Genomic DNA, 25,699 nt, shown 5'->3' on the forward strand with positions numbered 1-25,699 from the left:
ACAATGGCCAGCTTGCTGTACATTATCCCGCTTATTACAGGACTACTTACTTAAGAAATCAATAATTTGACACAAAAACGGTCCACCAGAGTCCGACATCAGAACTGCGCCCATAGCAACGGTCTGTTATACATAGCAACGATCAGCCTATAAAGAAATAACAGAACGTAGAACGCCGTGATTGACCAATCAGAAATAAGTATTCGACAAAGCCGTGTAATAAGGTTCACTAACACATGGATGTGTGGAAAAAAAGACTCCAAGATTTCCAAACACTTCATTTATTTGACGATATACATTCAAATGAAAATAAAAAATATTCATATATATTTCATATAGAGCTAGTGAGCAAGGTACAAGTTTAAAACAAAACACAGAAGTCTTCCGTGTGGCATATATATATATACAAGGCGTGGTTTGAATACTATACAGTGTGTATCCATAGCTGCACAGGTTTCATGGATGTTTATATTCTTCACTCAGTTGAGGCACGACTAGATTTTAGTGGGAGGTCAGGGATTGGGCCAAGTGCTTCAAGACTGCGGCTTACAGTAAAACATTTCAATCTCAACACCTAAACAGTAGGACTTGCAAAGCAAAGCTTATTAGTGTTAAGAGTTCCACACTAAAGCATAAAGTAGGAAAACGAGGCAACATGATCATTTTGCAATTCAAATGATACTGTACAGTCATGCAAAGTCCTAAATAGTTCCGTTTTTTTTCTGAGATGATATTCTCACACCAAAGTCAAAACTGAGCAAACACAAATCCAGGTTTTAGGAAACTTTAAAAAAAGAAAAAAGAAAATCCAGTATCACTAACAAGTCACGATTGTTCACTAAATTTGACAGAAGTCAGGATGTTTGGTAGCACTGCAATAATTGACTTGAAGTCACTACACCAATTTGAGACAAATAAAAAAAAAAGCTTCCTCAAGTAGTCAAGTGATAAGTGCAATCCCGCCCCTCTTTTCCCCCTTCACACACAGACACTCCATTTTATAAAACTCTCATACGTAAGCAAGTTAAGCATCACATTGTTTTCCACTATCAATCAAACCGTAGTTATAGTACAGCAGATGCCCCAACAATCAATAGCAAACCACACTCGTACATATATCCAGTAGTTATGTACAACAGAACTGGTGCGACAATAAACACATTAAAAATTATTAGATATAGAAACTGTAACAATAATAAAATACAGCAGATACTTAATTCATATTGGGAAATATATATTATTCATACTGTGTATTGCTGTCTGTTTTGGCATTTTGGAGGATCAATAAAAATGCTGTCGTGTATCCCTCTCGCAGTTTATTTGACACATCTCCATATTGGACAGATTATACATCTATGGATATTTTTTTTTTAAAGAAACCGTACACAGGATTGATTCAGTAAAATGTTTTTCCATTAATTAAAAAAGAAATTTAACAAAAATATGACAACTTATCTGAGGCATGGAAGCAGCAGGTCGGGGTTGAGAATTGACCTTGATAGATTTTTTTCCATTTCCTATAAGAGTCTTCAGCTGATGCTGGCACGGCCGTAGCAATCTGACCAAAACCCGTCGAAAGAGAAACTTCAGATTCTTGATATTCAAATCTTTTTGGAATCTTTTGCCTCAAAAAGCTTCATCCGCTCCTGCACAGTTAGTCCCTCTTTCAGGCTCTGTTAAAGAAAAAGAAAATCATTTATTGTTCGTAGATGATAAGGGTACATGTAGGCAGAGAAGAGTGTTAGAAAAGCAAAAACACACACATCACAAAACAGGAACAATTTGTCTCCTCTGGACGACAAGGTGAGATTTACAAGAAACATGGTTATGCTGGAATATGATCATGCCACATAAAGAGAACGTATGTGAGCGCACAGACAAATTAAAAACTCACAATCAGACAAAACATGACATTTACAGAAAGGGTTTTTACATCAACACAGCAAAACAATGTTGGAACATGTGAGATATGTTCCATTAAAAAAAAAAAAAGAGCGTTCTCATTCCGCTATGTAATGATCTGAGATCGTTCATGAGCAACACTGATATTTACAAGCTACTATTGCAGACCCAAACTACTTACAGTTCTGCATGTCAGCTTATTGTAAATTTGGGGGCCAATACATGGGTGACATTGTTAAAGGAACAGTGTGTAGCATTTTGGGGGATCTATTGGCAGAAATGGAATATAATATTAATAAGTTCTTTAGTGTTTTCGTTACCTTAGAACCTTCTACAGTAGCCCAGAACGGACAAACCAAACATCGGCTCTAGAAAGGGCAATTTGCATTTTCGCGTCGGCCACCGTAGTTCTCCAACGCGCTTGACACACGGGAGAAGTTTCAACTGGTTGCAATATGCAACCTTACTGCTAGATGCTGCCAAATCCTACACACTGCACCTTTAAATATTAAATATGAGTTCGCTGAAACATTACATCATTAGGTGTTTTTGAAGAACAGCAAGCACGGCTCTGTCCAAAGAAAACAAAGTCTGCCTACCTGCACCTCTAAAGCTCACTAATTAACACGTTCTTACACTTTGATAGATAACGTGTTAATTGGTGAGTTTTAGAGGGGCTGTTGGGCACATTTTTTTTTTTTACTTAGCCTGGCTACAGCTGCTTCCCTTTTTCCAGTATTTATGCTATGCTAAGCTAACCGCCTGCTAGCTGTAGCCTCATATTTACCGTACAGGTGTGAGAGTGGTATCAATTTCCTCATCTAAAACTTGGCAAAAATGTGAATACGTGTTGTTCCCAAAATGTCCAATGTACAGGGGAGGAATGAAACCAGAAAGGCTTTTAGACAAAGTTTGCAAATCATCGCTTCCAAGCACTGCTAATGTTCACGCCTGTGATATCTAACTGAGGGTTGGACACTACAATCAGCTTTGGTGGGATCATGCGAGGGTGTTAAGAGCATGCTTTGCTCTACATCATGCTATACCTACAGCACATCTTGGGGCGGGGGTTCGGGGGGGTAATCACCCCACAATGGGAGTGTCAGCTATCCCATGAGACCTGTTCAATGACAGACTGACGGACAGAACAGACAGATGACAAACTTACAGGACGATAGACCTTCAGTAAAAACGTCCCGACCGACCAACTGTGGAACACACTTCTACAGTATGTGATGGCTGAGTTGCAATGATTAACAGTGATAAAGTCTGTACGACAAAAACTTCCAACATCACATCACACGGCAAACTGAGATGGTAGCTTTAGAGTGCAGAGATTTTACTCCGTCTGTATGTTTGAATTTGAGACAAAATGCTGTAATTAGGGAAAGAAAAAATATTAAACTTGACACTCACCTTTGACCTTAGGCCTCTTGATAGCTTGGAGGTTGATGATCGTTCTTTTTTCAGGAAATCTGGATTACTTTTTGATTTCATTATATCTAAAAACACAATAAAGTTGTGCCATTATTATCATTATCCCAAAGTGGCATAATAGTTAAGTAGTAAAGTTAAAGATTTCTGATCCAGTAAACAATAGGGATGTACCGATCCCATACTGGCCAAAATCACTGAATCGGATAGGATGGAAGGAAGGGTAAGTAGTTAACCAACGTAGTATGATTTATAATACACAATACGTTTGTTTTCATCATAATTGTGGGTGCCGTTTTTTTTATTTTTACACATGACTTTACGTTACGGCATTGGTCCAAAACGAACTAAAACAGTAACTGACTCTTTTTACTATAGGTGAAAACTCGCAAAAACACTTTACAGAGAGAAAGACGGACAGACAGCAGCAGAGGATGGGGAGGTAAACAGTGCATGCACTAAACTGCATTAACTGTATCTGAAAATTGTGTGAGTGAAATGAAACCCTTTTAATATTTCAATAAACTAATGTTAACATACAGTGGTGGAAGAAGTACTCAAATCTCTACTTACTAAGTAAAAGTAGTAATACTACAGTGTAAAATACTGTCACAAGTAAAAGTCCTGCATTCAAAATATTACTCTAGTAAATGCACAAAAGTATAACTATCAACATATACTTAAAGTACCAAAAGTAAAAGTACTCGTTATGCAGAATGGCCCATTTCAGAATAATATATATTATATTAGTGGATTATAATAATTGATGCATTAATGTGTTCATCACTTTAATGTTGCAGCTGGTAAAGGTGGAGCTAATTTTAATTACTTTATATGCTGAGTTTAATCTATAATACATAATGTATTAGTTGATTATATTTTGTATTAATAATCTGAATCTGCAAAGTAACTAAAGTTATTACATTTATTAAACATTAAATATTTAAGAGATGAGCAAAGACGGTATCTGTATTAGACATGAAAAAGTGCTATCAAGCCAGCTCGAGCTGTTTGTAATATGTATATCATTGTAATTTACACTTTAAAAAGGGGTTTACATTTCCCGATCAACAGTGACAAAACTGGTTGTCATTACAGTGTATGACTCCTGACTGGCTTCATTACGTACAAAACTTTAGAGATGTTGGGTGTAAATAATGATTAAATGAACATCTACCGTATCCAGATGTGACCGATCCGTCGACCGTCCTCTCGCCTAAAGCTTCGGTTGCAATGAGCAGCTTCTCCTTCAGTTTGCCGATGTCGCAGTCGGCCTTCGCTTTTACAATGCTGAGCTCCGTATAGATGACCTTATATTTGTCTGTGGCATATTTCTTGTCCTGTTGAAATGAAATCAATGACTCTCAGTTTTTCAAATGTTGTTATAAGACGTTAAGAAATGTCTGTATGTATGTATGTAGGTTCAATAAATGGTTTGCAATTAATGAAGATTGGCTTTGCTTACCCTTAAAGCAGACTGCAGTTCATCTTTCAAAGAGTGGATTTCCTGTTTAAGATACTGGATCTCGGACTCCTTAATTCGTAGCAACACCTACAAGATGGGGTGAAACACTCGTAAAATTTAAGACCAAATGCTTAATGTGTGTGTGTGTGTGTGTGTGTGTGTTTGCTTGCACATACCTCCAGTTCATACACATCTTTGCCCTGCGTAAGAGGTGACAGCGCTGTTTCACCACTCCAACAGGAGCGCATCCGGGTGATCTCTGTAGTCAGTCGGTTATTTAATTCCTATTGGACAGAATAAAGTTATGTTTCAACCCGTGGAAAGAAATGTTTTTGTATGTACATGAGCATGTGTGTGTGTGCATTCAAACCTGGTTGTGAGCGTTCAGCTCCTGGTTCTCTCTCTGACACTGCCTGAGGGCCTGCCTCTCGGCCTCCAGTGCCTGAGCCAGGTGAGCGTTCTCCAGACATTTCTGAGAGTACTGCTCTGACAGCACCTCCAATTCCCTGTGGATGGACTGCAGCTCCTCCCTGGACAGTCAGATCACCACAATATCACCTTGAATTCTCATCTGATGTTTACTAAACCAGCCTAGAAGTGAGTGGAGCCTTTCATCATGCGATAGTGATTTTCCCAAAAAAGTTGCTCCAGTTAAATCAGCCACAGACGAGCTGACAAGACCGAGTTCTTACACTAGTCATTACTGCAACATAGAGTTAAATAGGGAGTCTCTGGTCATTCTATTAAATGACAAACATTTCCTCAACCTCAGGACTGGTAGTTAAAACCTTAATAGCATTTTCAGGGTTTGAGTGTCGAGCTTTACTTCTGCATGCTCCGACCTTTTAATTTAAAAAGAAAAAAAAACAGGAAATATTATGCTTCTCATTCGCAAAGTTTAAAACATACTCGTATTGTAAGCGAAGCTCATCAATGTCAGAGTTGAGTCCACTCAGTTGGGAACGATGGGTCTTCTCCAGATCCTCCTTGTGTGCATTCTTCATCGCCTCAATAGCTACATTTAAGATAGATCACACACACACACACATTTAATTACAGTATGTTGGTCTTGTGTTAAAGGATATACATTTTAGGTGGTAATATGGATTTCTTTACCAGCAATTGTGGCAGCAGTCTCCTCAGCCAATAGTCTCTCTCGCTCTTCCATAAGTTTGGAAATCTCCCTCTGGTGCTGCCTCTGGATGTCATGTACGACCTTTTGGTGTGTGTCTTCCATTGCTGCAAAGCCACGTTCACACGTGGCCTAGGGGAAAGAAAGAATCCAAAATTTGTTATCACAAAATTAAGTTTGCACTTAACCTATATTCTAATTTGTGACTATAGATTCAGTGTAATATCTAGTTCACTAGGCTACATGGAGTGTCATGCAAAAATCAGTGATAGAAGCCATGCAAGCTTATTATGATTTGTAGCCCAGCTATGTTAGAAAGAGAGCGAGTTAAAGCAGTAAAATTCTATTCAAGCAGAGTTGCATTTTTGTCATTAATAGACTGGACTTCCTTCTATTATTGAATATGGGAAATGGTGTGTCTGTTAATGCCCAAATGAAGAAGACATGTTGGTGGCAAGCGAGTCATCCTACACTTTGTTAGGATGTTCTCGAGTGATGACAACCTGTAACAGATTGCTTTGCTCGATTATGTAAAACCACTAGGAATGTCCCAACTTTATCCATATGATTGGCATTTTTTTTGGTATTGCCTATAACATTTCTGATTCATTTTCGATCTGTGTTTTCTCCGAGAATTCTGTGAACCACAGAGTGCACAGTAGCCTGCAGTTTCAAGTTGGTTTTGCAGGTATTTGGTCATAAAATAAGTAATAATATAATTCCAAATTCAAATTTTGACCTGAATGGTTCTAGATGAAAAATCCCCAAAGGTACTACAATTAATTTTGTCGGGAACATGAATGCGTGTACCAAATGTCACAGCAATCCATCCAATAGTTGGCAAGACTAGAGAATAATTCAGGGTCATAAGGATTCATGGCCTGGGAGCGATGAATGTCTGTGCCAAATTCCGTGCCAATCCATCTGGTAAAGGTGGATACATTTCACAAGATAATGATGGTACATTTGACTCGCTATAACTCGGCTGTAAATCTTAAGTCAGAATCATCGAAGGCAATCACCCAGTAGTTGTTGAGATATTTCAACCAAACTGGTGAAATCTAGGTTCATAAATTTACAAATAATCCCAAATCACACCATTTCCCAACTCCAAACTCTGTGCATATTAGTAGACTGATGAACAAAAGCAGCTTGTTATTAAACTATCTCACTATTTATCTAGTACTCTCACTTATTTAAAAAAATCACTAAGGTAAAATGAAAGAGCAAAAAACCTTAAGACTTTCAAAGTCTCTCTGGTATTTCTCTCTCAGGCTGGCCACATCTCCTTCTAGGTGCTTGTTCTCCAGTTCGTCCCTCATGGTGCTCATCTGAGCCTCCAGCTCCTGGATCCGGTCCTTCAGAACCACCATGGAGTCCAACTCCGACATGGCCTGTGCTTCCTCCCCCTTCCCCTGCTCCTCCTCTTCCATCGGTGTAGCGGCCTCATCACAAGGAGGCGAGTAGGAAACCTCGGGACCTCTTTTGTCCTGTTGGAGCTTTTGGATGGACTGAATGTTTTCCATATACTGAGAATGTAACTTTTCAATCTCCTGTTTGTGGATTTGCTCAAGCTCACAGATCTGCTGTTCAAACTGCTCCTCCAGTTTCCTCACGTGACCCTCGTGCCGCTCCTCCATCGTGTCCATGTCCACCAGCAGAACTTCTAGCTTCCGCTGACTGTCGGCCGTTGTATCCATGAGGGCCAGCTCGGTCGAGGCGCGGCCTTTCTCCGCTCGGCTCAGCTCTTGCTTGTGCCTCTGCTTCATCTCTTCGGTCTCCTTCTTGAAATGCTCCTCCAGGAGAGCCAGTTGCTCCTGCTGCTGGGAGAGCTGGTTCACACGTTTGCTGATCTCACTCTTTAACGTGTGGTTCTCCTTCTGGAGAGTGGACACTGTTTGTGTGAAGTTCAGCCGCTCGTCCTGTAAGGATGCTTCATATTTCTCTTGGATTGCACCGACATTGTGGGCGTGCTGCTGGACGAGAGCATGCATGTTCTGACCCGTCTGTTTACACCAGCCCAAGTCTTGTTCGTGCATGGCCCGTAACCTGCACGCCACATAAGCCACTTGGGCCTGGATTAGGGCTTCACGCATACAGAGAGAGGTACTTGTGAAATTATGTGACGTTTGGTGGCCCAGAAGAGCGTGGATCATTTGAGCCAGTCCAGGATTGTTTCCGCCACTTTCTATCTCTTGAGCATACTTATGGAGGACCGCTGCTTGTCTTTGAAGTTCATTTGCCAGGTTGTCATGTGCATTTTGCAGCGATTCAATAGAGTCGACACCACAAGAGGGCATTTCTCCAGCCAAGTGCTTGTCGACGATTTGCTCGGCCAAGCCTCTAGCCTCTTCCATTTCAATCTGCTCCATGTAGGGAGCAAGTTCAGAGGGGTGAACGTCTGCTAACTTTTGTTTACTAAATCCAAAGTTATTTTTGACTTCTTTTATTACATTTTTCAAATCAGGCCTTTTGGAAGCTTCAATAATTGCTTTCAGAGCCAGTTCCCTTTGATGCAGGTTATCATGGGCTTCAGTCAACTCCCTTTTCAGTGTTTTGAATTTGTCTTCATAGCAAAGTTTAAGGTTTTGAATAGAGTAGGTAAGCTCTGCTTTAATGACGGTATTAAAGATAACTGTGGCATCAACATCTACATCAGCCGAAACGCTGCCCTCTTTGGATTTAGCAACATCCGTCTCCGCTTTCTCCAATTCTTTCCAGAACGAACTCTCCAACATCAACTTCCTCGTCAAGACATCAGCATAAACTACAGCCATGCAATCTTTGTCACCCCTTTTAACGTTCTCCATGTCTTCCCATATCTCGGCAAGAGACTGCAGGAGGTCAGACTTTGAAGTCTGTATTAACAAAGCCATCTTGTTCAAAACGACTGCCTCAAACGATAACGTTTTGGCGAAGAGGTGCAAAGCCTCTTTATCTAGAGTGTCTGGGGTTTGATTTTGATGGACAACTGGTGAGTGCTCTTCCAGCGTCTTTTGTCCTTGTTGGATGTACAGCGACGCATTGAACAAATCGCTTTCTATCTCCGACAATGAGTGCAGCTGTGTATCAGGGGTCTCATGACAGCCACTGAGAATAGTCCTGACTTTCTCTCGACTGTTTTCCACGCACACCAGGGCCTTGGCATAATGCTTATTGGCAGCACTACTCTGTATCCCACTTCCACACTTCTCAGGGTTAGGCTTTGTTTCTGTCATCTTTAGATCAATCTTGGACATGTCTTCTGCTTGGACGGATCGCTGTTCTTCTAGATTCAGTGTGAGGTTTCTTAGTTTTCCCTCAGTGGCTAGCAGTTTAGTCTCTAGGGCATGAATAATAGAGATGAACTTCTCTGGGTCACTACTGTAAGAGAAGGGGTTATCAGAGATGTTTCCTTCACTTAGTTGGATGTCTTCGACTACGTCCTGGTTTACTTTTTGTGTCATGTCTGCAAAGGTAGTGCTCTCATGGCTAGTGTCCAGGCCCTCTAAATTCATGTATTTTTGGCACTGAATATTGGAAAAACGTATCCTTGGTCTCTTAGCTTGAGACTCCTTATCATCTGGGGAGTTCTCTGTTGTGGATGTATTGTTAAATGACAGTAAGTGTTCTGTGTTTGCTGCTAAGGAGGCCGATGTTTTAAGCCTCGCCTTCTTGCTCTGTTCTGGGATCTGCTGCCTTTCCATTCGTAGGTCAGCGTAGCCCAGCTGCAGGGCATTGAGATGCTGCTCTAGCTCCGCTATACGGTCCTCTGCAACCACGAGCTTGGCCTGCAGATCCTTCTCAGCACTACATGGCTCAACCTTATTTAAAATACTTTGACTCATTTGACAAAGAAGCTCCTCCTTAGCTTGCAACTTCTGCTCCGTTTCCTCCAAGCTGTTGCCAAGTGCAGCCATTTTAACGAGGGCCTCTTTCAAGTCCTCTTCTTTACGTTCCACCAGCCTCTCATACATCTCTTTAGTCTGCCGGATCTCCTCCTCTTTCTCTCTAAGGAACTGGCTCATTTTCTGAAACTCTTGGGTGGCCCTCTCGTACGAGTGCTCCAGGGTGTAGTAGTCAGCCTCTTCTGTTTCCAGACGGTTGCGGAGCTTATTCACCTCACGGTCTGCTTCTGCAATCTGGTTAAGAAGCTCCTGACAGCGGCAAGTGACATGGCCTTTCTCTTCTTCTAGCCTACGCACGCTCTCCCTCAGTGACTCTACCATGTCGGTCTTGTGGGCCAGCTCCTCTTGCAACTTCAACATTTCCTCCCTTTCCTTTCCTCCAGAGGCCTGCCTCCCTCTTAACAGAGCCTCCACCTGCTGCTCAGCCTCCAACACTCGGTTCTCCATCTCTTTCTGGGCAGTTTCAGCCTCAGCTAATCTTCTACACAGATTCTGTCTTTCCCTCTCATGACTCTCTTGCATGCTATGCTGCTCCATCCTCAGGCGCTCCTCCTTCAGGGCCTGACCCTCTTCAGTAGCGTCCAGCCGAGCAGTCACCTCTTGCAGCCTCTCCTGCAGCCTCTGTATCTCTCTCGCGTGGTCTCGCTGCAGGGCCTGCTGGCGCTCCAGGTGCCTGAGGGCCTGGTTTCTCTCTAAGAGGCTGGCCTCTATATCACGGAGTCTATCTTCACTGTCCTTTAGCTGGGCTCGTAGGGTGGCCTCACCGCGGCCATACTCCTCTTCTTGCTCTTTTGAACGCTCCTGCTCTAGCTTGAGCTCATTGCGCATTCTGGCCACAGCCTGTTCACTGGCCAAGATTTCAGCCATTGCAGATGCTAGTTTAGCCTGCAGAGCCTGAATGCCAGACTCATGGTGGTCTACAGCATCCTGGGCTTCTGTGTAGCTTCTCTTTAGTGTCCGAATCTGCTGCTGAGCAAGGTCCTGCTTGCGCTTTTGTGTCTCCAACTCGCCTTGCAAGTCTTCATTAAGCTCGTGCAGGCGTTGCAATGGCACTCTGTGCGGTGAGGAGGAAGGGGGTGTTGCATTCTTGAAAAAGATTGATGAGACAGTTTCATTAATGACATCACCTTACCGCCCCTACCATATACGGAGAACCACATCTCGGGGGTAACCAGGAAAATAAGTTTTCTCCTTTCTTGATATCAATCTCTCTTTTGACGTTTTTTTTTCCCCGAGCTTCCGCTGTGCTTTTTCAGAGGTGACTTGGAAGTTGAAAGGTGTAAATGAATACCAAAACAAAAAAACAATAACTTATTGTGATTTAAAAATAAAAATCAAACCAACTAATGACTTTTTGCAAAGTAAATATGATGTGATACAAAAAAAGACATTCTGGCTCTGTGATAAGTTCACGGTATGACTTAAAAAATGCACAATGTAAAAAAGCAATTAGTTAAAGTATGCAATTCTGAAACACCAAAAAGCATGCAGAAATCAAGCTTGGAAAGGGCACACAGAGAAAAGCACAAATGAACAGAGAGAAAAAGCACAGCGCAAGGCTTCTTGATCAAGTTTCTTACCTCGAGCATATCAGATCAAATCAATTATTTTCCCAGGAGATGTGAAACTCCGTAAAAACAGTTAGTGAAAACTCATGCTAAGAACACCACAACCATGCGTATCAGTTTCAGAGAATAAGCACCCACACCTGTTAGTAGAATCTTATACAAGTTACAGTAGCCACACATAAATCTGGTCCATCATGAGCGAGTAGACTGTATAACAAAAATACAATCTAGGTACAGTTGATAGCATTTACTGCACCACGTTTGACCAATACATGTATACTACCTTGCAAACCTTAAAACCATTATAAACATTTTAATGCTCAAGATTTCATGTTGCTATTTGTACATGTTGTCAATTTTAAAAACCCATACTAATCCTGCACGGTGGGTGGTGAGTGTAGTACCTGCAGTACATAGCCCTCTCTGGCACTTTGCTCCCTCCCTAGAGCATTTTCCAACTGTTCTTTTAAAGCGTTGTTTTGCTTCTGTAGTCGGTCCAGCTCCTGCTGCTTCTGTCCCAACTGAACAAAGAAAGAAAGAGAAGGAATAATAAATTGCACAAGATGCTCATATATATGTATATCTGGGGATGTCACAAGAACCGATACTTCCAAAAGATGCCAAAATTCTGAAAATGTGACAGTCTCATAGAAATACGAGTACCAACGGCGTTTAAAATCCGAAAAGACACAGTAAACTCACTATCAATGCGTCTTGAGGCCTGTACTATGAAGCAGGATTTGCGGTTAGCAATGTAACTTCAGGGTTAACCCTGGGTTTTCAGACCTATGACGGTGGTTCACTTCTTTCTGGGGTAGATCGCCAAGGTATCTTATGCTGGACACCTAACCTGATCCGCAGCAGGCTATGTTCAAGATAAGAGATCAACTCGTATAAAAGCACCGCCTACTGACCAATCAGAGCTCGGTGCGAAGATCGTATGATAATATTACACAAATACAAAAGAAGTTTAAAACATAATCCAGGCTAAAAGCAACACAGTTTAAACTCCCAACTACAGAAAGGACAGCTGGCTGTATGCTGTGGGTGCTTAACACTTTGAATCATGTTTTTATATTTATTTTTTTACTTGCTCTCAAGTCTGTTGCACACCACCGGAGTCGGGGACGCAGCTGACAGAAGGCTGAAATAGTTATACACGCCACATCTTTGTCAAAGGGCATAATGGAGTTTATTATTCTGAAAGCTTTTTATAATATTACTGCCCCATCTAGACGACTATATCTGACTTTTGAGTTTTTGACCGTGGTATTGAATTGGTATCGCGAATCGTGGAATTTCACTGGTATTGGTATTAACTACAAAATTTCTGATATGGTGACATCTCTATGTATATCACCACACTGAGGAAACGCACCTCTTTGTCTAGCAGTGCAGCAAGCTCATGTGCAGGCAATCTGTCAGAGTTTCTTGAAGCTGTGTTGATGGGCACTTGCTTCTCTTCTCTTAACGGTGTCGTCTCCACCTGATGCCATCGATGCTCAATCTCTTCTCGGACTTCTGAGGTTTTGTTGTCCTTCTTGTGTTCACTAGCAGGATGCGTGACTGTAGGGTGGTCTACTTCCATCCTTCCTTGCTCTTGGCATTCAGGTATCGACGGCTGTGCCGGTGGTGTGGTATGTAGCGTGGAGGTCATGGTAACAGTAACAGTATTTGGCATGTGGGTTGCACTGGTTGTGCTGTGTGGAGGGACACCCCTCCTAACACTCTCCTTTTCTGCTGTCACGGAAGGTGGGTGAGCACCTGACACAGAAGAGGTTTGGATGGAGGAGGTAGAGATGGGAGAGGACGCTAATGAGGAAGGGGACGAGGAGGGAGAGCAATATGAGGACGTCGTGGAGAATGACGAGCTGAGGTCGACTGTGTCCGCTCGTTCATTCGCGGGCTTTTCCGTTCGTTCCATTTTGAACTCAGACCAGTCAAAAGTCTTGGAGCGACCCTCTCGTCTGCGCTCGCGAACTCGGCTTTTGCGGGGCTCGGAGGCATTGTTGCCAGCTGACTGTATGTGGACGACAGACTTGGGGGCCTCAGGACCAGGGCTTGGCTCAGGGGCGGCCTGTGGACATGGCTCCAACATCACGTGGGCTTTTTCCTCGGGGAGGGATCTGAGTTAACAAAAACACAAAAAAAGAAAGATATGTAAGATGATTTTCACAGGATGCGATGATGAATTTTTACATTTACATCAGCTGAAGCTACAATACTATTACATAAAGCTGGACAAACAACAATGCATACATTTGTAGCAGAGCAGCATCATTAAACTGTGCAGTAAAAGCATGATAATCAGTGAAATGCATTCAAGTCAAAGCACATCAAAATGCTTATATGGCAGACTACATTAGGCTGAAAGCGGCTTTGCTGTCAACAGTCATGATCTGAGGTAAGCCTGATGGCAGACTCCTGCCTTTAGCTGCTATGTTGATGCTATTTGTATAGTGTAGTAGCTTCATGTGAAGAAACGTGTTTGATTGGCACTTGGCAGTGTTGAGGGGCAGAGCATTTTAAAAAGAGTGACCTGACGGAATAATCTATTTTCACCACGTTGTGTGTGGAGGTGTCAGGAGGTATGAGTAAGGGGAAAATGAGAAGGGACAGAGCTCGAGAATGAGAAAGGAGGTGTCTGTGAGGCGTCTTTGCAGAAATACCAAAAATATCACACATTCTCCCCTTGGAGAGAGCTGCCTTAGAGACACACTGGCAGAGTGTGTGACTCAGTCCATGCGGGTCAGAGCATGTGTACAATATCAGGCGTGATGACCCATCTGAAAGCAATACTCTTTTAAAAACACAAAAAAACTGTTGTTTTCGAACAGTTACAGCAAAAAAATAGATATTTATATTCCAGCTCTTCCCTCTATTCACTCAAAGTTTTTGTTCCATCTGTGCTGCAGTTTGTTGTTGTTCTGTGATCACTTCCAAAAGTTCCTGAGTGGACAGTCGCACTACTATGATCATTAAAATCACTCTCTGCTGTTGATCAACACAAGGTCGGGTAGGTTATTCTAGTATGTTGATGTGATTGCAGTGTGTGTCTCTACAGTGGCACAACTGACGAGGAGACATTACTCGACAATCACATGACATAGGGCGGGACAACAAACACGCTAGGGCTGACATCGCCGAGCCATTACATCACTGTCGGAGGAAGGGGGGACATATTCAACACACAAGCACTCCAACCTGGGCTTCAGAACGGATAGTTTCAGAGAGATGTTTTTCCTGGAAGCAGGTTGAAAAATACCGGATGAGGGAGGAAGAGAAAGAAGGAAAGCAGAGAGTGAGGAGGAGAGAGGGGATTAAAATAAAATATGTGAGAAAAAGCAGCTGTTATATCTGCCAGTGGTTAAAGTGTTAATCCTCTTTGGGTATTACCGCGTGACATCGGGGGCAATAGTGGGTCGCACATTCTTCATGATGGCCTGAATCCAGTTGCGACGGATTCCGGAGGTCATGGCTGACAGGGTGCACGCTCCATCTTTACACTGAAAACAGAAAGGCATTTCATTCACATGACTGACAGGGATGAGACAACATGTCGATTTAAATACCTTTTTGACACTTTAAGAAAACAAAGCACTTGTTTTTGTACGAGCCTAAAATAGAATTAAGATGTTCAGCAGTGGAATAACGCAGACAATGCAAGGCATTTCCTGTTTCAGTGGGCAGACTCATTTGTTGCTCTTCTTTCAATGACTGTAACCAGAGGTGTGTGGACAATTCATGTTTACTACATTCGATGCCCTTCAGTAACTTCTTTGAAATAATTGTATTTGTAAAAGTAGCTTTAATGCAGAATGCTTCTAACTCAAAGAGGAGTACATTTTGAGCAAAACAACTTTGCAGTTTTATCAGCAGTAGAATAATGGCTGAAAAAACTTTGAAATGAAAATGGGCTCACTTCTCCTTTGCTTTACTCTGCTGTTAAACTGCACTTAGCTCAAGCTTTGAAAGCTTTCTTAAAAGCAGAACAATAACGCATCACACTGACGCAAAGCTGAAGAGAAGATGTGTATTTTTAGGCTGCCACTACACCATTCAAGAAAAGTAACACAAGTAACAGAGGAGGTTTCCGTTTTATGTGCAATACATTCAACTTGACTGTGTAAACAAATCTATATAACACTCCGCTACTGTAGGTGTGATTTGCTAGATTTTGTCCTCTATGATTGCTGCTCCCCTTTTGCTACAAAGTAATAGCAAAATGCAGAGTTTTGACAGTCCAACAGAGGCAACCATTTACAAAAACCTTATGTCAAACCATTTATTTTATGTGTGTATTGCTGTTGTTGCCCTGAAGACCCATTGCACTAGACCCTGTTGCTTTGTCTTCTTAAAGCCCTAGATTGCAAAATATATACATTTTTGGAAAACTGTCTGAGCAGTAGAAATCTCCCTTTAAACAGAGGCATCCTGCGTTTAATGGCCTTGTAACTCAGCTTTACTGTGTGTGCAATATATTTAACTTAACTCGCCATATGTCTCTATTTATTGTAAGACTGATGGAATAAATGTTTTGGGACCATTTAGTAGTTAGGGTTAGGTTGGTTATTTTGTAGGGTCTTTGGTTTAGTCTTAGGTGTTTCGTAGGTTGTAAAATGTTACTGTATGATACATGCAATTTTTCCAAATCTAGACAATGTGTTAATATTTAATGTATGTTTACTATGCTTAGTGTCTGGTCCCATATTTTCAAGATTTAGATAGCTTATCAGGGTGTTTCAGTTCACATATCTCCATTATTATTATCATTATTATGATGATGTACTTGTATCTTTACTTTGTTTTGAATAAACTGAAACGTCATCCCACTGCTTTAACTGCAATGACAGAACAACAGCCGCTTACAGTCTGACCATGGAGCAGAGGGAGTAGACATAAATACTGGAGTTATTAATTTCTCGACATCAAACCCATGTTGTTCTCAGCCAAAGAGACAACGATCCCCTCGACTTCTCTATTTCTGACTTCCTCTAGAGAAAGTAGCTGTGGAAGCTGCATCAACCTAATGTAAACAAAAGAAATGACCTTGTAGCCCCCGCTCTCCTCGTATTGGAATATTATGGGAAGATTAAATCTATATGTAGCAGGAGCAAAACCCACACTGACATCAGATGGATTACGATTGAACTGGATTGCAACTATATGCGTCTGGTAAGTATTTTGCCGGCAACAAGTGCTAAAAATGTTTAATGGCCAAAGGATTATATGACGAAAGCATTCTGTCATTGGGTTCCCTGCAGGATTCATAGAAGTGCACAACAACTGTTGTGCAATTATGGTTCAGAGTTAAACTACCGTAAACATAATTGTTTTTAAAACGTGAGTGTCCTTGATTAAACGTGGACAAGGACAGGGCTTTTGAATGCAAGAGGTTACATGTAGGTAAACATATTGTGAAGGATGAGGGACAGATGGGTTCAGAGAGAAAAGGAGGGCTGGCGACGGCTGGAGCAGATTTAGAGCACGATGATGTCAGCTTCACGCAGAGAGATGACAAGTCAAGTGACATCCGTCATGACAGACAAAGAATCGTTCCAGAAAGACAAAACCTGATACCTAACGTTTCACCACATGGTGTGTAAGGCTGTTTATAGACTGTCAGGAGACAGCAGGGCTCAAGTGTGTGGACAATGAGATTCATCTTTGCTGGTGATTAACGACGCGGGACAATCAATGACATGAAGAATCAACACTCACCATGATTTGGAAGCCGTAATTCCTCTGGACCGGGAACTCTTTGACATCATAACATGTGGAGAGGTCAATCTCACCATCCACTTCTGAAGCCTGAAGAGTAAAAGAAAACAAACCAAAATAGAACGAACAACAAAAACGTCCTTGTTAATTGCCTATTCATTTAAATTAACTGTCAAAACCACACAGCGTTTTGAAGACAAGTTTTACCTCCTCTGCTATCGAGTCCTTGTAGTACCTCAAACTCTGATCTGTCAGGACAAACCAGTGTTTCTTCCACTAAAAGGGGAAAAAGACACCATTATTTAGATTTCACCAGTTCTCTAAGAGTATAATATGATTGTATTTAGTAGAAACAGATGTCATTTAATCCCACTAATAAAAGCAAATTACCATTCCATCTTCATACAGCTTTGTCATCCATCCTTTTTTGAAGTTCAGCAGATCTGGCTGCAATTAAAACAGATTAGAGCAATGTGATATTATATGATGCAATTAGATTAACTCATTAAAAATCAATAAAAGGAAATTCAGCTACCACTTAGAAGTGAAATTCAATTAAACATCGACCACATTAATAAAAACCAAAAAACAAATAATATTTTGCAGAAACATTTTGTGCTAATTTATCACTATATTAGACGTCCTACTACTAAACTGAGTGAGCATTCATCACTGATGTAATCAGAATATATAATTGACATCTCCCTAAACACTACTGCATTTATGTGCATTTGTTTACATTTAGGTCACTAGCTCAGCTCAGGAAGTATAAGTGCAGATACGTGGCTCCAGCTAAATAGACCGACTGGCGGGAGCTGGACTTTCCCTGTGAAACACAAACTGCTGCACATTGAAACCAAGCTCAAGTCTGTTTATAGACTCTAAAGTCAATCATCCGTCCAAAACCGGGCCTCTGCTCACTCAACAATACCTTGTTTTTGTTGAGCTTCATCAGGTGTGGTGTCACGGCCTGGCAGAGAGTCATTCTGATGGCTAACTGCCTTCACTTCATATGTTGACAATCTGTTTCTTTCCGTCTATCCCGGGGACATATACACGACTGCGGCTGCTTCTGTGCTGGCTATTTATAGTCATCAGTAGCGGTGGCGGCAGTGGTGTGTACATGAATGTGGGTGTGTGTTTGAGTGGGCGGGGGATCTGGCAGCTGCAGCTCGGCCAGAGAGACCAACCGCACTCTGACTGGATCACCCCTGCAGCTCTGAACGGACCTCGGATCAGTAGCAGTTTGTCAGACTGGTATGAGTCAGACGACAGGAAGATACCAGCGCAACCTTGAGCAACTTTAAGGCTACTTTAATCTCACTTGTGAAAGCTGAAGAAAACAAATGCTTATATAAGATTGTCTATGCGGCAGCATGTGGAGTCGTAATGGTGTTTGGGGGCATGCGTAATTGAAGTTCAATTATGCGCGCTGACCAGGGCATACTGTCATTCTCCTGAGCAGTGCACATTGCAAAAACAGTTGGTTCAAGTGGTGCAGAGGGAGAAAAAACTAACAATAAAACAAACCACCACTGCAGCATAATGGGTTCAATCTATGCTGCAGCGCTTCTGGAAGTGCTCTATTGATCACAATTGGCAGTTTTCATGGGTGGGAAGGTGGTGAGGGATCACACCCTTTTCTTTGCATCTCAATCTTGAATCACAAAGGCATTTAAATGGGACCTTGAAATTATTTTGTAGTAGTTATGGCCCCTATATTGTCATTACTCACAGTCATTGAGGACTCGGTGACTCTGCGGTCCAGTGACTTGGCTCTTCTTAAATTAGCGAAAGTGGAGCTGGACACATCAGGGACCGAACGGTCCTTTCCTGCATCCAGTGACATCTCCTATAAATATAAAATGAGTATTAGAAATTACAAGTAATCCCTTATCAAAGTTGGGAGATTAGGTCTAACTCTCATTGTACAGTATATTACATATAGCATTCAGTGAATTATTCCAGTAATTTTCACTTTTTTAGATTTAGTTGCTCAGGATTAACAAAGAGAATAACATACATGTTTGTTAGCCAGATAGCGCCTCTCGCTGCGGCCTTGTCTCTGGATTAGCGTGGTGTTAGCAGAGGGCTCAGTGGAGCTGCTTGTGTCCATGCGCTCTACAGGCTGACCCTCCTCATATCGGCCAATGATTTGAGAACGCCTGAGAGACACAAAAGACCGTTCTTTTCCGAGATGTACTCGATACACAGCACATATAGTATTTCACTCAATTTTAAATTCTTGTCTGACAATGAGTTAAATATCTTAACCATTCTTTACAAATGACATTTTGCAGCATACAAAAAAAAACTGCTCTTAAAAATGCAGCACATCATCCTCAAAAGGTGGCAGAATCGGAATAAAAACAAGCCCAAAGCATGATATGAAAGAAACTTTGAGCCAAAATACTTGTCCATAAAGAATACACAGTCGTTTCAGTTCAACATTTGCATAATACGTAGAAAGTTTGACTTAGGACATCATTCTAGACTCAAAGTCCCTTTCATAGCCAACAATGTGCAAGGTAGAGGTAATATCCCCGAAGAGAACAATACAGAGATACAAAGAATAAAGATTAGGTGTTATATGATGAAATTAATCTTTAGAAGAAAAGGAAAATGACTAGGATGGTGGATTAAACAAATTGCAGAAGTAGCAGCAATGGTAATATAGTCGGGGTTACCTTAAGGTTTGCACTTGTTAATATGTGTGTACAGTGTGTGTTTGTCTGCACGAGAAAGGAGGAGAGACCAAGCTGTATGTAAACCCACCATCAGTACCAACCACCAGTATGTATATACAGTAAATCAAGTATTTATGAAACAGTGTGTTTGTGTGTGCTCCCAGGCAGTGCAGAGATGAAATGATAGAAAGCAGGAATCAGCGGTGACCAGCAGGGAACAGCATTGGGACAGGGGTGGAAGGGTTGGTTGAGCATTAGCTCTGAGAAGCTCGGTTCAGTAGCACCCTGGAAAAGATTGAAACGACAAAACAAACTAGCAAAGTAGCAAGAGCAAAAAGGTAAGAGATCAATAGAAAAGAAAGTAAAACATGCATTTCAATCCCCCCCAAAATCAATACTGGCAAACCACTGGTAGGCTAGGGGAGGCAGCAATAACAAAAGATGCTTAAGATACAGGAGCGCCACAGGGTGGTGCTAAAAAGCTAAAATGCTGATGCTTTAAGCAATGCATGGGCTTCACATAATTGATTACTTGGCATGCTATCTATATGTTTTAAAGCTATGTCAAGGGCTAACAACCAGTGGCTCATTAATGATTATTAATCATGTTTGGCTGCCATTATAATCACAAGTGAATCTGAATGTATAATTCTGCTATGGAGACATGCGTCTTAAAATTCCAGTGTGCCGAGCATGACATTTATCCATAACCTCTTACCTGCGCTCCTCCCCAAACATCCGAGCCACCTCCTCTCTGCCGGGACTCCGTGTCCGTGCCCTCAGCTCTTGGCGCTTCTTTTCTGAGCGGAAGGCTTCGCGGTAATTCAGTCTGCGAGCCCGTGGAACATCAGACAGCGATGTGTACTCCCTGCCAGGCCGGCCCACTCTGCCTCCTCCACCCCCGAAACTACCGGTACTTCCTCCACCACTACCACCACCACCACCACCACCACCACCACTGCGTGCCTCCCAGGAGGGTGTAGTCCCGCTGGGCTCGGAGTCCAGCGAGCTCTGGGAGGAGCTGATGGTGGAGTAGCTGGGGGAAACAAGCGCACCTGGAGAAGGGAGGGGATCTTGGGAGGGTTGATAAGGGGAAGTTTGGGATTCGGACTCAGAGTTGTACCTGGGACTGAGAGCTCCTAAAGAGGACGAAGATGCTGAAGAGGACAGGGGCAGATGCTGGGGGGGCTGGGGTGGCTGAGACTGTGGAAAAGGCTCCGACTTGGTCTTCTCCAGGGAAAAGTAGCCACTCTCCACTCGTACCTTGCGTCCAGTGCTCATGGTGCCGCCATCTGAAGCGAGGATACAGTGCCACCGATATGAATCACACAAAACAGTCTGTTGCTAAAGTAGTGAACATACATTACATAGCTTGACTAAATGGTTAGCCAAGTCCCCAAACAGTTAAGGCTGTGGGCCAAGTGCCTGAACAATCTTATCCTTAAGCCTCAGATGAGGAAGTTAAATAAAAGTGAGATGTGCCATGTGACAGTGACTTTATGTTTTGTTGACATGGTTTTCCTTATCTAACAGTGAAACAATAGCATAAGTATATATACAAGATGTTGTGGAATTTGCATGGCATCGTTTTAGTCCTCACCATCTTGAGTAGTGATACTGGCGTCTGGTTGGCTCTGGCTCAGCTGGCTGAGACAGGAGGCACTGCGGCTGCAGGGGATGGTGGCCCTGCTCCAGCGGTTCTCCTCCTGCCACAGAGTGGCGCGGCTCATCGGGACACGCTCGGCACTGGCGATGCTGCTGGGCAGGCAGGGGATGCTTCCTCCGCTGCCGCTGCTGGTCACCGTCACCTTGGCAGGGCCTGGCTCCTGGGTGCGGGTTGGGGTTGGAAGGAGTGGATGGGAAGAGGAAATGACATAATGGGAGGTAAGGTCACAGAGAGGCTACAACAAGGAATACGAGAAGGAAAAGATGGAAGAACAATCAAATACTGAAAAGTAAATGTAAAAACTGTATGCCCACTCTCAACTACAGTGGTGTCCAATCATGAGCCAATCACGACTCGCACTACTGTATCATTAAACCAGGTTATCTCACTTATTAGCTGCTTGCGGCCCATTCAGAGTTGGGCTATTCAGTGGCTTTAGTTTGAAGAGATTTGGTGTTAAGTGGAACACGATTTCACATCATTGGTCTGTTTTTTTTTTTACTTCTTGGATTTTTATGTAATATTTAAATCCAATATCAAAGTGACAAAGCAAAAGAATACAGCCTTCATCATTGGTAAAATGAAAACAATTGGGAAGAGAGAAGGCGGATGTGTGGAAAGGGAAAGATTGACAGCTTGACAAAGAACAAAAACTTAATTCCTGGCACCTGTATTATTTAGATTTGATACAAAGAAAACTAAAAGGAAAAAACAAACTGAAAAAGACATTCTATAGAGGCTGAATATATTGCAATATAATTTATAGGATAGAAATAATATGGATCACCTTCATCTGATTAATACAAAGAGCAAAATCAATTAAGCACTCATTGCTGTTGTGTTCGGTAATCAGCAGACTCATTTGAGTTCATGAGAGGAGAAAGCAAGATTTCCAAAGCAAAGCGACTTTCAAAAATCAGCCTATTTTAATCACCACAAACATGCTGTTGTGCTAAGAATCACTCTTTCAGTACCGCACAGAGAAGCAAAAAGCATGTCTTTTTTTTTTCCACCCTTCACCTGGATTGATTGGGATTATAATAAAAAGAATTTATCAGGGGATTTTTTGAAGCCACTAAGGGTGGAGCAGGATAAAACGTTTGGCCGAGCTGAACTCACTGGGTGTCCATTCATGTCTTCAGTGGAAAAACACTGGCTTGCAGTTTCTCCACCCTGCCAATCACAAAAAAGCCTTTGATGTTAATGCTTTGCTATGTAGAGGTGATTTATAAACAACACAGGTAGACCCAAAAATCTGTCTCGATGATTTCATACTTTGTTTTATTTGAAGTGTGGTGTTTAGTTTTGTTCTTATTTAGGCCAAATTCATGCAAATTTATGACATACAGCACTATTATTACAAGTGTTTTAAGAGCCAACACAAGAATCTGAAAGTAAAAATTCCTTTCAGTTGCAATATGAGACACAAATAAGTTTCCTGTCATATATTTCTTTGTACTCAAGGTCAGCTGCTTCAATTTAAGGGCACTACCCAGAAGGCAAACATGTTACAGTGCTCAAATATTTACAGCAGTTTCCGTGCATACGTCTCCTCCAGTAAGAAAAGTCAAAGTGGGAGGAGAACTTTCAGGTGGAAATGTGAGCCTTAACACAACTGCGGATACTTATCTGTGACAATCTATATCACATTTCCAACCAAAACAGCTGAACAGCCCATGAGACAATTATAGAAACTGACATTAGACAAGCAGTGAAAGCGTAATCACCCTCACACATTATCAGCCTCAATTATGTCGCTTAGCCTTGACCGCTTGACTGTTATTTCAAGCGCTGCTCATTTCACACATGCAAGAAAAAAAAAATGTATTCCTGTTGTAGAGCATCAACCAGGTTCTGAGCTAGTATTATTGTTAAAAGCAGATATCAGGAACTTATTGAGATAAAATACAATCATAGTTTATAGCAGCTAAACTCATCTACACCAGAAAAGCAGGCATAAATGATGGAGGTCACATGATGGGACACCGTCAAGGTCATCACCGTGTCATCACTGTCCCTCTGCAAATGAGCCTTGTTAGTGTCAGCCTAGCAAGGTCACAGTCTGATTCGGGGCGCCGCCATTAGAGGAGCCAGACAATGAACTTCAGAGAGAATTTTGTGTGCACTCGCCACAAATTTGGCCTCACATCAAAACGGAGGTAGGGAAGGGGGAAAGCTGTATCCCACGGTGGGTGGGCTGTGCAATATTTTATGATTTGCGCCTGTATTTCATCTTGTTATTGAAACCATTATTATGGTAATAAAGCTTTACCTTGTCCTGTTATTATATTTCTACCTACCAGGGAGACATCTGACTGCACTGACATGAAAAGTTCTAATGGATGGCACACACAGCGCTCACCTTACTCTCAGACGTTGTTGTTTCCTAGTTGCTAAACTTTGTGTGGATATACTTGATTCTTTATAGATTCCTTCTAAACACATGGCTCTCCAAAGGGAAGTTTTCTTTCTGGGTTCCTCTACAGCGTGGTCAATGTGGAAAGTTAGCTAATGAGCAGCACGACAGGTCCCAAAGTCCACCTTTACAGACTCAGACTTTGACATGCATTGTACAGTACATAAGTCTGCAAGGGCTCAGGGCTATCAGAGTGTGAAATTAGAAAACATTTATAGGATCCTTCATGAACATTTTAAGGATTTTACTCACAATTCACAACACTATAATGTTAAAAACATTTGAAAATCAGAAAAAAATCTTCTATGAGGGTATGATGGTAGTAGAGTTGTCTCTGCTTCAGGTAACGTGATTTCACAAGATTTTGCCCTATTCCTCATGAGCATTTTGAGCTGTTGCACGCTCTTGCACTCCCATACTTTCATAGGGCACCATAGCTGTGTTAATTAAAATTTGTGATATTTCAGTTTTTAAGGTTTAGGGCAGGGATTTAGACTGTGTTGGTCAAGGATACTTTTACATAACATGAAGTCCTGAATCTGACTGAGCGTTAACTTGGAGAAAAAAAAAATCTGTTTTGACCAGGTGCACAAGGTTAATGACTGAACAGGCAAAAGCCTGGCAGGTGAGACAGCAGCTGCTGGACGGGACCATGAAACAGAGTGCAGCAGCATAACAAGCGAGAGGATCATGGTCACATTGCTGAATGTTATTTTAGCAGGCGGCTGTCATCATTATCCTTGATTGTTTGCTCAGGAATAATTTTGATAGCTCACTAATGTTTGATGTCCTTCTCACCAGGTGATACTATACATATATTAAAAGTGTGTCATCTGTTCTGCATCTGAACACAACTACATTGTTGGAAACATAATGCAAGCATGACTTGCAGAATAATAGCCCACAATGTGTAAAATTGTAATTTTTGGTCTTAATCAGTGACCACTGTAATCAATCTAGACCATAGACTGTGTATAAGAGGTGGACATCGTCAGCGTGACATCACCCATTGGTTTGTGGCGAGCCATTTTGATGCCTCGAGTTCGGCATTTTGGCCATCACCATCTTGGTATTTGGCCGTCACCATGTTGTTTCTTTGCAACCAGAAGTGACACGAGAGGGTGGAGCTAAGTACAACCGAACGCTGAATGAGACATTTTTAGGCGACCAAAAAGGTTAGAATTATCTTTCATGAACTGGAACACACTGTGAAAGGGTTAAAGTTGTAAGACGAAAACACAGACAACTCCCAGACCGGACAACGCCGTGGTAGCGACCTGTCAATCACAAGTTAGCCACGTCCTAAAACATACCCTGTTTTATGATCTATTTGACTCTAAATGGGACCATAATCGCTAGCTGTACATTATCACGCTTATTACACGGCTACTTCCTTAAGAAATCAATAATTTGACCAAAAAAAAAGGTCTGCCAGAGCATCAGAACTGCGCCCATAGCAACAGTCTGTTATACATAGCAACGGTCTGCTATAAAGAAATAACAGACTTTAGAACGCTGTGATTGACCAATCAGATTTGAGTATTCAACAAAGCCACGTAATAAGTATAAATAAATGTAGGAGTATGTGGCATGCAGTCTATTCACCTATTGAGACTGCCACATCATGTAACTCAAGAACGGAAATATGGATAGCATAAACTGTTCATCATGTTCCTGGCAGCCCGATGAAAAGCCTTCATACTGCATACTTCCACTGTACATGTTGTCCTTAAATATATGTTTGATCTTTCTCTGCGTAGCAACGGCACCATCGTCACATGCGAATCATTTATAATGCTCACCTTATCTCAAACATAAAAA

At 41.9% G+C, this 25,699-nt stretch overlaps 1 protein-coding gene across 1 annotated transcript in view; it reads right to left on the minus strand.

The window, feature by feature from the left end:
* Positions 1-265: 265 nt before the first annotated feature.
* si:ch73-103b11.2 (early endosome antigen 1) overlaps positions 266-25,699 on the minus strand; it is a 54,587-nt gene continuing 29,153 nt past the window's right edge. Inside the window, 20 exon segments of the mRNA XM_037755849.1 lie at positions 266-1,673; positions 3,319-3,404; positions 4,514-4,676; positions 4,802-4,888; positions 4,978-5,085; positions 5,172-5,331; positions 5,711-5,816; positions 5,918-6,065; positions 7,169-10,906; positions 11,793-11,909; positions 12,767-13,514; positions 14,593-14,631; positions 14,785-14,894; positions 17,110-17,199; positions 17,317-17,385; positions 17,500-17,556; positions 18,845-18,961; positions 19,133-19,274; positions 20,515-21,088; positions 21,397-21,622. Of these exon segments, the coding sequence (XP_037611777.1) occupies positions 1,602-1,673; positions 3,319-3,404; positions 4,514-4,676; positions 4,802-4,888; positions 4,978-5,085; positions 5,172-5,331; positions 5,711-5,816; positions 5,918-6,065; positions 7,169-10,906; positions 11,793-11,909; positions 12,767-13,514; positions 14,593-14,631; positions 14,785-14,894; positions 17,110-17,199; positions 17,317-17,385; positions 17,500-17,556; positions 18,845-18,961; positions 19,133-19,274; positions 20,515-21,088; positions 21,397-21,622 (6,957 nt within the window). The 3' untranslated portion in view covers positions 266-1,601.

The sequence above is a fragment of the Sebastes umbrosus genome, chromosome 20 (genome assembly GCF_015220745.1).
Source record: "Sebastes umbrosus isolate fSebUmb1 chromosome 20, fSebUmb1.pri, whole genome shotgun sequence".
NCBI classification, from domain to species: domain Eukaryota; kingdom Metazoa; phylum Chordata; class Actinopteri; order Perciformes; family Sebastidae; genus Sebastes; species Sebastes umbrosus.